Raw genomic sequence first — 12,886 nt, 5'->3', positions numbered from 1 at the left:
GGTGCTATTTCTCTTTGGGATCTGCCTCGATATCCTGGATGAGTAGGAAGCAAAAGTCGGTGGCTTTGAGCACCACCGAGGCAAAGTACATTGCTGCTAGCATGGCCTCCTGTGAGGCAGTCTAGTTGCAAAAGCTCTTCAGTGAGTTGTTTGGATTTACATTGGATACCACTGTGATTCTGTGTGACAACCAGAGCGGGATCCGTTCATCAGAGAATCCCGTAATTCATGATCACTCCAAGCATATCAATATCAGGTACCACTATATTCGAGCTATGGTGCAGCGAGGAGCAATAAGGCTCCAACATATCGGTACAAATGAACAGGTCGCCGACATTTTGACAAAGACCCTAGGAAAGGTCAAATTCCTGACTTTCCGAGAACGACTTGGTGTCGTTCAGAGACCCTCTTATGAGGGTCGAGTATGATGTATTGAGCTCTGGGAGCTCCAGGGGGGCGCGGGGTACTTCTTGGAGCGACATGTGACCGCAGGGCGGCTCACCATCCCCTGGTGGTGCACTATGTACAATGTAAAGGTTCAACCTTCCCCTGTGACACCCTGTGGCAACTGTGGAACAGGATGATTAGTTCTCCTATGGGCCAGGATGATTCGTTCTCCGTGGCGACTGTGGAACAGGATGATTAGTTCTCCTGTAGACCAAGATGATTAGTTCTCTGTGGCATCCACTAGACAGGATGATTCGTTCTCCTGTGGACAGGATGATTAGTTCTCCTGTCGAGGCATCCTACCCATGCAGTCTGGGACTCATGGGAAGTACCTCTCATCTGATCAATGAGCAGGGAAATGAGGATAGGGACCATAGTAGTACTATCGATGGACGCATTGCTGTATCTACCGTACTCCCTATGCTAGGATGACCTCCATTGATCTGGGATCAGTGAGAGTGGTTCACACTCTGAGACTGACTTTGGGTCAGTGGAGGATGGTATGATACATCCTCAATCATTTCTTCTTCTTCATAGTTCGAGTAGAGCAGAGTGGGGTCAAGCTGTACAGGACAGTGCATTTGATGGATGGATAGCAGCGACGGTCTGACGGATTGCAGATGAAGTTCTCCCTAGTTGAGAGGGAGTGTTAAAATTGGCAACTAGGGCCAAACTCCATGTGGATCACCTTATTTATGGCTTCTGATATTTTTCCTAGATTCCTCTCATTGAGAGGTGTAGGATTGATCTAAAGATCATTCGATTCTGATAAGTATTTATGGAGATATGAATTTATTTTGATTATGGACAAATTGTCAAGGTCGGCCAGTGAACTTATGTAGGCTCAGAAGCCCAACAGTCATGTCTATTCAACCTCAACGTTTGCATATAAATACAAGGAGCATTCTCCTCATTTGGACAATTCAATTCACTCATCTTCTCTCTCTCTCTCCTACGCATAAAAGGAGCCTCTCTCTCTCTCACACGTGTGGCTGAAAGGAAGACGTCCTAGGGCAAGAAAGACGCAGAAAGGACACTACGGCAGTAGGTCATCTCTTTGACTAGCGTTGACCAAGAGTTAACCTTCCAGAAGTGCGGATTGGGTGTGGTTGCCTCTCCTAGGCAGGCTGCAATTTTTGGCACAAAAACTGAGGTGATCTGACCTCTGGTTTGACCGGTGTTGACTGCCCTAGTTTAGGGTTGCAGTTGACTTCAGAAATCTGCAAATTGACTGTACTTTTGGGGTTGTTCAAGGGTTGTTTCTTCAGGCTGTTCAAGGACAAGTTGACCAGAAATTGACCAAGCATTTTAGAGGTCAATTTCAGCTAGTTTGACCAAGTTTGACTTTGTTGATCTAGGGTTCGCTACTGCTGATATAAAATTACAGAATTCAAATTTTGTACTATTTCTCTCTGCTGAACTATTGAAGATAAAAGAAGATTTGATCAAAGGGTTTCCCCGCATTGGGGCTTGTCCCTAGCTAGCCGCCACATCTTGTGTCTCTTGTCTTTGCTTGTTTTCTGTTGATCATTTAATGTTCTATCTGCACTTTACTTAATGTATATGTGATTGCTAATCTGTGGCTAATAAGAAGAAAAATAATTAAACTGCTCTAAGCATAGAACATACCATAATTTAACAAATAGGATCTCCCTATCAAATCTGTTGTTGCTCTCTCCTGGCTCTGCGCTGAAACTACACTGAAAATATGTTTATGGTTGCAAAGAACTGCTGCTAGGGCCTCCTCGGATGCTCAGAAATTTCTGTCAAATTAACCACGGGGTCTCCACCAATAACCCACAAAAACCCACGAAGGAATTAGCCAAATGCTGACCTTGGAATTTCGGCCCAATTTTCTCCTAGCTCCTCTAACTACTGGCTGAGTTGAGGTCCCTGTTTGACCCCTCAAATCCACCCAAAATATTCTGCCAAATTAATCTTGGCCTCACTTCAATAAACCCAGAAAAACACAAGAAGGGTTTGTCCTAGTTTTGACACTCCAAAATTGACCCCCAAATGCTTGGCCCTCCTCCATGTTGATTTTTGGTAGCATCGGACGTGCTCTAAGTCTAAAAATTTGCAGGGAGGCTTAGACACATGCATTCTCCAATAACCAAGACAGTTTTATTAAAATATTTAATTATTTTTAATGGGACCTAAGTCTAAACGTAGGAAATTAAAATAATTAATGGGTATTAATCTAACTGTGGGTGAAACTTCTAGAAGAAGACGAGGATCAAGACAAAATGACCTAAGCCATTCATTAAAGTTTAATCTGGGTTGTTGGTTGTCCAACAGAAAGATATAAGAAGAGGCTTGAGGGGCACTTAGAGAACACACACACACACACAGTTCAAAAGATTGAATTTTTGAAGCAGAGCAGCTGCCGGTGAGAAATTCGAAGTGAGCTTTTGCAGTGAGGGGCAAGGATAGTTCCAGTTGGATATTTCTCCTGATCCGAGAATACTCAGCAAAGGAAACAAAGAGATCCCAGAGAGGCAGCGCTGAGCCAGAAGAGGCTGACGCAGAGCTACGCAGAGCCATGCAAAGGCAGCGTAGGCTGACGCAGAGGCAGCACATAAGCCTTGAGGGAATCTGAAATTTGCGGAGGGTTCGATTTCTGTAGCTGGAAGCCGGGGTGTGAGACCGGGAAAGCAAAAGTCTGAATCTCAAAGGCAAATCGATCTACCAAAAAGAGAGAAGAGTGACGCAAGTCCTACACTGTGTGACGCTAAGTTGACGAAGACGCAGCGCAGAGGCAGCCAGCGGTTGTTCATTCAAGGGCTGGATCAGCCAGGACTTCTAGTGATAGTGGGAGGTAATCTCACAAATTTCTCTGCCAGTGATATTCTCTGTAACTAGATTGTTGGGAAGGCATCCATAAGTTGTATTCAGAAATTACTACTGCATAATAATAAAACCCCTAGACTTGTTGCACCGTTTTTCCCGCATTGGGTATTTTTGGGGAATTTGTCCAAAAATAACGATGTAGATGTGTTGTATCTTTTTCCTGTTCAGTTTCTTATTTCGGCATATTATTTTAAATAGTGAATGTTGCAATTGTATTTACTTCAATGTTTAATGTAGAGCACTGTAAATAACTTGTATGGATTAACAAGTAGGAGAAGTAACATCAGTTTGTTGCAGTAGGGATTCCAGGTTTAGGAATTTTCACATGGTATCAGAGCTACAGGTGAAGCAAGAAGAACAAAGCCGAAAGACCCAACGCTGAAGGAAGAAGGGAATTCGAAATTCCTGCAAAGGCAGCAATTTGAATCCCCAAAGGATTTGCGCAGTTCAGGCCAGGAGGGCTAGATTTTCGTAGTAAATCTCTCTCTGAGTGAGTCGACAGAGAGGTAAGATTTCCAGATCGAAATCTGTCAGCGGCAAAGGGAGCAGCGCAGCAGAAGCTTTAGCGAAGAGGGGTTTCTGGTGGGACGCAGTTTTCTGCAGGCAGTTGTTGGGCAGAAAAATGTCAAAGGGAAGAGAGAGACATAGTTGAGGGAATTATTCCTCAGAGGACTTCCATCCAAGGAGTCTGAATTCTCACTCGTTGAGCGACAGCGGAGAGTGGCAGATCTACAAGCTCCAGAAGGGAGTGCGTAGGCCAGTTTAGTGTTGCACAGAGGAGAGAGGAGGCTATTCGACTGGCAGAGATGGCAGCCAGTGGATTGAGAGATCAGGATAGGTTGGATGGGGCATCCAACTATGTGATCTGGAAGGCAAGGATGTCATGCCTTCTGGATGAGCATTTTCTCAAAGTCTATGTCGACAGCGTGGTAGTTGAGCCCACAAATCCATATCAGCTCAAGAAGTACAAGGGAGAAATGGCGAAGACAAAAAGAATGATCCTCGACGGAGTGAAGGATCATATAGTCTATCACATCGCTAGCAGAAACACTGCCAAGGAGATGTGGGATGCATTGTCGACGCTGTATCAAGGATCTTTCGAGCAGCGAAAGATGTACTTGGAGCAGAAGATGAGATCTATGCAGATGCAGAAGGGGGAACGCATTGATCCGTTCCTTGCAAAGCTTCAGGAGACCCAAGATGAATTGGCAATTGTGGGGTCAACACCTCAAGGTTCCAAGATGGTAAGACTGGCCCTAAATTCAGTGTCTAAGGAGTGGCAAGTCTTTGTCCAGAGCATCCTAGGCAGGGCGACTTTGCCAAACTAGGATGAGATGTGGGCAGCTCTTAAGCAAGAGGCGCTAAGGAGAGACTTGGTCAAATGTAAACTTGACAGAAGCAGCAGCAGTGGGTCGAAGCCCAAGAGGATGAGAATGCAACCCTCACATCCAAGGGGCAACAGGAGCAATGGAATAAGAAGAAAGATGTTTCGAATATCAAATGCTTCAGGTGTGGTGAATTCGGTCACTACACAACACAATGTCCTTTCAGGAAGGACAAAGATGAGAAGCATGATATGAAGGTTACAGCTGCGAAGATCGAGGAGGATGAGTTTGCCATGACAGCTGAGATACCTCTAGGAGGGAGGTGGGCTGATTTAGAACTGTAGTTCGAAAGAGCTACAGATGGACAGGATCCTTGAGGAGCCCACCTCTTGGATCAACTCCTTGCTACAAGAGCCCAGATCAGAAGTAGCAAGATGGACTAGTGTCAGTTGGTGCAGAGGAGTGTTGGAGTGACAATTGTAGAAGCTAGTAGCGCCAAAGACTGAGTAGTGCAGAGCTAGAGTTGGCAGCAGTGCAGTTGCCACAGAGCAGAGGTCAGCAGCAGCGTAGAGGCTTCAGAGGGTCAGCGTAGAGACTAGCAGTAGTCAGACTCCAGCAACGAGATACATCATACTGAACACCAATTCAATAATTTGGGATGATTTTCCGTTGTTGATGCAGTAGCAGCAGCAGTTGGAGAAGGTTGCAATGCAAATGCAGTTGGCAGTGGCAATGCCAGCAGCAGCACGGATGCAGAATTGAGAGGGAGTTGCAGTACGGATGCAGTGTTGACAGTGGCAGGGTCAGCAGCAGTACAGATGCAGCATTTGCGCAGTAGTTGGTGGACAGGATGTCAGACATCAGCAGCGCAGAAGGAGATGTTACAGAACAGAGTGATGCTTCAGCAGGTTGCATTGCTAGAGCACATTCCTCGCTAAGAGGGAGTGTTGATTTCTGGTAGCATCGGATGTGCTCTAAGTCTCAAATTTTGCAGGGAGGCTTAGACACATGCTTTCTCCAATATCCAGAAATCATTTTGGGAAATTCCACCCGGAGACAATTTTATTAAAATAATTAATTATTTTTAATGGGACCCTAAGTCTAAACTTAGAAAATTAAAATAATTAATGGGTATTAATCTAACTATGGGTGAAACTCTTAGAAGAAGACGAAGTCAAAGCCAAAATGATCTAAGCCATTGATTAGAAGTTAATCTGGGTTGTTGGTTGTCCAAAAGAAAGATATAAGAAGAGGCTTGAGGGGCACTTGGAGAACACACACAGAGAGTTTAGAAGATCGAATTTCTGAAGCAGAGTAGCTGCCAGTGAGAAATTCGAAGTGAGCTTTTGTAGTGAGGGGAAGGGATAGTTTCGGTTCGAGATTTCTCCTGATCCGAGAATACTCAGCAGAGGCAGAGAGAGATCCGAGAGAGGCAGCGCTGAGTCAGAAGAGGCTGACGCAGGGCCACGCAAAGGCAGCGTAGGCTAATGCAGAGGCAATGTAGGCTAACGCAGAGGCAACGCAGAAGCCTTCAGAGAGTCTGAAATTTGTCGAAGGGTTCAATTTTTGTAGCTGGAAGCCGAGATGTGTGACTGGGAGAGCAGAAGTTTGAATCTCAGAGGCAAACCGATCAACCAAGAAGAGTGACGCAGGTTCTAAACAGTGTGACGTTGGGCTGACGCAAACACTACGCAGAGGCAGCGCAGAGGCGGCCAGGGGCTGTTCATTCAAGGGCTGGTTCAGCCAGAACTTCTAGTGATAGTGTGAGGTAATCTCACAAATTTCTTTATCAGTGATATTTCTATAATTGGATTGCTAGGAAGGCATCCAGAAGTTGTATTCAGAAATTACTACTGCATAATAATAAAACCCTCAAAGCTTCTGCACCAGTTTTCCCGCATTGGGTTTTTCCAGGGACATTTGTCCAAAAATAACTATGTAGATGTGTTGTATCTTGTTCCTGTTCAGTTTCTTGTTTCAGCATGTTATTTTAAATAGTGAATGTTGCAGTTGTATTTACTTCGATATTTACTGTAGAACACAGTAAATAACTTGTATGGATTAACAAGTAGGAGAAGTAACATCAGTTTGCTGCAGTAGGGATTTCGAGTTTAGGAATTTTCACACTCAATAAGCAGAAGATGTAACCTGAAGCAAATGTTGCATTTGTTGCTCTGCCAAAATGTTGGAAAAGCCCCACAACACTTCCCCAGACTCCACCTCAAGTTTCAACCCCTAACTCCCTTCACTCCACAACCTCCAAGCATGCCTCCTTCAATAGTTGCGCAGTCCCTATACTGTATTGCCAATCCTCTCCACAAACTCGCACTCCCTGCTGCTAGTACGAACTGGTATAGGTAGGACTCCCTCCTTGGGCTGGCACTCAAAGTCCATCGAAGCAAGGGTTGAGATCTCCGCTCAGAGACACTCATGTGCTAAACAACACTGCATAATTGGCTTCAGCTCAAGCATGCTATGTCAAAGACATCATTCTAAAAGATGAATGAATGACCAAAATGAGTGCCTCTTGCTCTATTTATCAAAGAGCCTCCAAGATGCCCATGTGGGCCCAACTCGACTTTCCCCACCAACTTCGCTCCAATGAGAGTGTCTTCCACATGTGGGCTGTAATTCTCCATGGGGTGGCCCCCACGCTCCACTAGAGCCGCAATATTTCCCTTCCTTCCTAATGTTTGGGCCCCCACTTAATCCCAAAATTCATGTGGGACCTCTGAACCCACATCTCCTAAGTGCAAACATGAAATAAGACAAAATTGGGCAAGATTGATATTTCCCTTACAAATATTGCAAGTGAGAATATCACAATGTCCCCCTTTTGGGCTGGGCGCCCACAAGCACCCCTTTTGGGGTAAACATGTCCCCCACATTGGGGAAAGGTTTCCCGTGCATTTCCTCTAGTTTCCCCAAAAGGGAGACGTGGGGAAACATTTCCATAGGCGCCCCTAGTCCCAGAAGCGTGGAACACTAATTTTAAAATATAGAGTGTAGCATTGCTTACCATGCATTGAAAATTTAAAATATAGAGTGTGCATGTGTACATTGAAGCAATCTTCTTTGTTACTTGCTATTAGGTTTTTCTTTGTGTGCGAATGATTTCTGCATCACTGTTTTGTGCCATATCAAAAATTATTTAATCTGGATCACAAATTGCATTGGTTTCTTAATTCATTCCAATTCAAACTCCAGTAGTTTAGGTGTCACAGCATTACTTGTGGTTGTTATTTATATGATGTTCTGCTATCTCTACAGTGGCATATTTCTTAGTTAGGATTTTGTTCCACATTAATACTCTTCTACTTCTATCCTTCTAATCACACAGGATTACTTTGATGGATGGAACACATTATATGTTAGTTATAATAAGAACCTTTTACATTAATGACTCTCCTTCACCTTGAGGTGACAAGATCAGGATATTCTTTTGGACAAGCATAGATCTCTGCCAGTTTTAGGCAAGCAATGCTAGAAAGATACATATCCGTCTGAGAATTAGAGACGCCTTGAAAGAAGAGATAGGCATTTTCCCCAAACTAAAAGAACTTAACACTTTCTCATCCTCTTTTACTTTACCCTTGCGAACATGGGGACGTAGGACTGAAATATTCACTATTCTTTACCTGCGAAATTGAATAAAGCGCTGATTTAACCATAAGCACCATGAGCAGGTTGAGATGTCAAACATAAAAATAGTATCAAACCAAATATACACGCACTCTTTGTGTCATTCAATTAGTTTAAAACAAATCATATGATTTGCCATTAGCCCATAGAACCAAACGATTTTTATCCGTAAAGTCCAACCATCTCGATCAAGTTCAGTAGTAATTGTTATTATGAATAGTCAAGTTCTCTTGGAGTTTTTCCTCTTGCTATCAAACTAGGATTTTTTTTTCTAAGTTTTGGAATGTTCCAGGTGATGAGGGCTGTTAGCTAGAAATGCTTGAGAAAACAAGTAAAAGAATGTATGTAATTTTGTAACTTTGTCAAAGAAGTAATGAAATTAAAGATTTTTCCCGAAGGTTAACAAAATAAGGGGAAGAAGTATCAATTCCCTCTCAGATCATCTATTATGATAGAGCAATGAAGAAAATGGCCAGCTCCTATCTTAGACAGTCATAACAAGTATTTACTTCATGAATTTATTGACTGGAGTGGAATAGCGTACTCACACAGGTGTGGCCATCGTGAGGCTCGAGTGTAACAGTCCTGCCGGGATTGGCAGGGGTTCCTCTATGGTCTGTGCTCCCTGAAATTTCAATTGCAGGTTATAAGAAGTCTAAAATTTAGCTGAATTGAAGGGAAGGTGGGGAAAAATGGATATCAGATCCGCATTACCTTGATGGAAAAGACGACGGTAGCCTTTGATGAAACCAACTCGTCGTTCGTCGTAGTGGAAACCCGCCTTCCATATTATGGAACCGTAACCAAACACCCACAGAACCATCTCCTCCGCCTTGCGGTCGACCTCCCTCCTTGATCTACTGTCCTGCCAATCACCGTGGCTTACTTTTCACGTTTATAATACATTTTATGCCTATATTATATTATATTATTGGGGAAAATTATAATTAAATTAAATGTAACTCATTTTTATTCTAAATTTTTCAGAACAAAAACATTGTTTTTATAAAAAAATTACAAAAGATGAAATGAAATGAAATGATATTTTGAGATTAAAGATCATTTATGGGACCACTAATTTTGTTTTTCGCCTTTTGTAATTTAATTGTTTTCTTATTCAAATTGATGATGAGTTGGCCCAACCTTCTACCAATCTTCTTGTTGAAAAAACAATGCCAAGAAACTGATGCTAACATATTCACGTAACTTTCTCTAACGTCTTTGAACGCATCACATTCCATAATGAAATGTTTAACACCAGCTCTTCCCAAGCTTCTTTAGGCCTTTCCCACCTTCTTGTTTCACACCGAAGTTGACGCAAGTTGGTTCTCAATTGAGCAATAAGAACCTTTGCACTCCATGGAATGCTAGCTCCAATGTACTCGTTTTGTTGGAGATCACATGCAGGGTTGAATTCCCAGTGTAGGACTTCTTCTTTCTACCCAATTCTTTTCCCCATACCCATTTACGAAACTTCTCCATAACAAAATTCTTTAGCTCATTGTTATTTGTGGGAAGGGTATTGAGGTAGATTAAGACAAGTTGTTATTTTGTTTTAATAAGGAAAAAAAAACAAACAAACAAAAACAAACAAACAAACAAAAACAAAAAACAAAAAACAAAACAAAAAAAACAAAACAAAACATGCTTTATGTTAATAGAAAGATGTTTACATTAGCATATTAGCATAAATATGTTTTGTATATTATATTCCTCTAATATGCTAGAAGTTGATTACATCTAGGTTCAAAACTGATTTTAAAACTTCTAATGTTTAAAACCCATGAATGCACCATCTAGAAAATGTGTCTATATATATCTAGTCTCACGTACAAGAAAACAAATACGTCATAGTAAAAACCTAATACATAGAAAATATTGAGTCACCTAATCAGCAAGATCACGAAGTTTGTTCACAGGAAAATACGAATGAATCATGCACATAAGGAAAACTATAAGATATCAATATTCCCTAATCTATGCAAACAGTCATTGCAAAACTCATAGAAATAGATTTATCATGTATTTTTATTGCAACCATCCTTAGATAATGCATCTACAACATTGTTTTGCTCCATGTAAATGTGAGAAAATGTTAGCTTTGAAAATTACCAATCAACATATTAATGCGCTTCATCCAATTTATGTGCATGTGTGGTTCCAAAGAACATTATTTCTACATCCAATCAATTACCACCTTGGAATCTCCAAATATATCAATAGACTCAACTGATAACCATTTAGCATAGAACAATAACCCCCATAATGCTATATGAGCTCTACATGGGTATCGGTACCCTCCCCACAATACAAACTGAAATGGAAATATGATCATAATTCAATAACTACGAACGCCCCACATCCACAAACATTATTGATAGTCATTCATTGAAGAAACCAATTGGGAATCTTTTTCAAACATCCACCTTTTTTAATACTCTCTGAGAAGCCTTTTTGGAAACACGACTAATTTCAGAGAAGTAAGCAGCAACCTTCACATAACTATGATTGATGCCCGCAGTAGAATCCTTATAGATGTGTGTGTTTCTACTTCTACAAATGCCCCAAACGATGTGAAAGGGGATAGAGCGATATACCTTGTAAATCGAGATCCAATCACCTAAGCAGTCTTATAATGAATTGGAATTCCATTGGGCATAAATTTTTAAGATATTCAAAACTCCATTCCAAATGGAAATCATGAATGGACAGTTAAGAAAGAGGAGACTCATGTCTTCCAAATCTTTTTTGCACATCGCACACCTCCCCAACCCAAGGAATCCTCTCTTGCATAGATTGTCCCATGTTAATATTCTATTTTTCCATGCCAACCAGCGAAAACAAACCAGATTGAAAGGGATATTCCACTTCCATATTTTATGGAACCAATAGTGTTTTTCCTAACTTGATTGAGCCCGCGAGATATAATTATAAACATCCTACAGTGAAATCTGACCTGAAATTATTTTGCCATCCCAGAAGAGGATTTCATCACTTTCAGACAAAGTGATACCTGCCATGGCTAGGTTTTGAGTGTACCTGTTGAAGATTGGCAATTGAGGGAGAAATTTCCCCATTGGAGAAGCCCAACAAACGTAAGGAACAAATTTTTTTCTTCAAGTTAAATACTCCAAAAGACTTGGAAGATGTAGATCTCCATTGAGATACAAGAATATATATTTAAATGTATGAGTAAGAATGATGATACAATTGGGGATGAGGGCCCTGTATATATAGCCAGGTAAGTACCCTTTCACGAACAAGGATGTCCGTAGAGACATGCCTCTTTGTTTAACTTAATTATTATTTAATTACATATTATTGTGATTATTATTTATTATATATTATTATTATTTTTACATAAATTATATTCATAACATTGTCTTCCCCTTCAAAAAGCATTGTCCTCAAAGCTTGTTGATGAAAGGGCTCAATCTATTTTTCTGCTGCGAATGTCTTCTCATCTTGGAACAATCATCTTTGTCGATACAAGTTGTATGATCCTTGGAGTGATATATAAAATTGTTACACGGAGGAAGGATCTGACCATCCTAAATTAATCTTTTGTGAAATCTTTTGATTACTAGAAACTTGTAATGAACGGTTGTCACTAGAATGAGTTGGGTGCACTTTAGTATTCTTTGGAACATAAGTTTGTTGTTTATGTTCTGAGTGATACAGATTTTTAGATTGATTGAAATGTATGTTCTTGTGATTCGCATGTAGATAAAGAGTTCTTTTGGTTTCCCTTATCATGTTTGTGGCAAGATTTTGATTTACTTCAAGTTCTGATGTCGTTGAGTTGGTTACAAAATATTCACTTGGAATTTCCTTCATTTGAACTACAACACCTGAATATATTTTAACTTTTATTGATTTCTCATCTTCTTGAGTTGTGATATTCACTGAGTTGGTATTCGTCCCTCTTTCTTCCACTTGGATTGATGACTTTGACACCTCTTTCGTGATAAGTTCTTGTAATTTGTTTTTCAATGATTTTTTATCATCCTTAAGTTTCTTAATTTGAGTGAGTAGACTTTGTTTATGGCTTCTCAGACGTAAAAGTTCCTCATTTCCTATGTCAACTTTATTTTGGTATTCAAGCTTCTCATCCTTTAAATAATTAATTTGTTCTAATAACCTTTGGTTAAGGTTTTTTAAGCCTAAACTTTCCTCTTCTTTTCCTAATAGACTTTCGTTGGGTTTCTTATTAGAATTTTCTTTTTCTTGTTCTAACTGGTGTTTCTTAGCTTTACATTTTCTCACTTGCGTAAGTATTTTTTGATTATGCTCCTTCAAACATGAATTTTATTTATTTTTGTTGGATATGACTTCTTCAAGTTCTTTCTGTTTCCTTGATATTATTTTTGGATTCTCTTGAACATTAGTTTCGAAATATCCTTAAGATTTTTTGATGAAGGCATTATTAGTTCGGATTTCGTTGTCATGTCTTGGAACGTGACCATCTTTCTCTTGTAAGGGAGCATCAAGATTTTTATTTATTTATTTATTTTGTGTTTAAAAGGAACATACCTAATTCTTTGAACCAAGGTCGACCGAGAATTGTGTCAACCTCTTTATCAAGCATAGTTACAACACAAAATTGAGATATGTATTCATAA

General features: G+C 40.5%; 1 protein-coding gene across 3 annotated transcripts in view; it reads right to left on the bottom strand.

Annotated features, from left to right (window-relative positions):
* Positions 1-9,147, bottom strand: part of LOC149239316 (ChaC-like family protein) — a 137,799-nt gene extending 128,652 nt beyond the window's left edge. For all 3 annotated transcript variants that reach the window (XR_016246440.1, XM_089373391.1, XM_089373392.1), the window contains exons 1-2: positions 8,979-9,147; positions 8,813-8,889 (exon numbers count right to left, since the gene is read on the bottom strand). Coding sequence is in view for 2 of the 3 variants with exons in the window: in XM_089373391.1 (XP_089229517.1) it covers positions 8,813-8,889; positions 8,979-9,087 (186 nt within the window). In the remaining variant the exon portion in view is untranslated. The remainder of the gene's footprint in view (positions 1-8,812; positions 8,890-8,978) is intronic.
* Between the last annotated feature and the right edge of the window lie 3,739 nt (positions 9,148-12,886).

Source organism: Pinus tabuliformis, chromosome 8, assembly GCF_031772625.1.
Source record: "Pinus tabuliformis cultivar Carrire ecotype Pingquan chromosome 8, CPIR1, whole genome shotgun sequence".
In the NCBI taxonomy this organism is placed as follows: domain Eukaryota; kingdom Viridiplantae; phylum Streptophyta; class Pinopsida; order Pinales; family Pinaceae; genus Pinus; species Pinus tabuliformis.
This window is presented reverse-complemented; position numbering and strand designations above follow the sequence as displayed.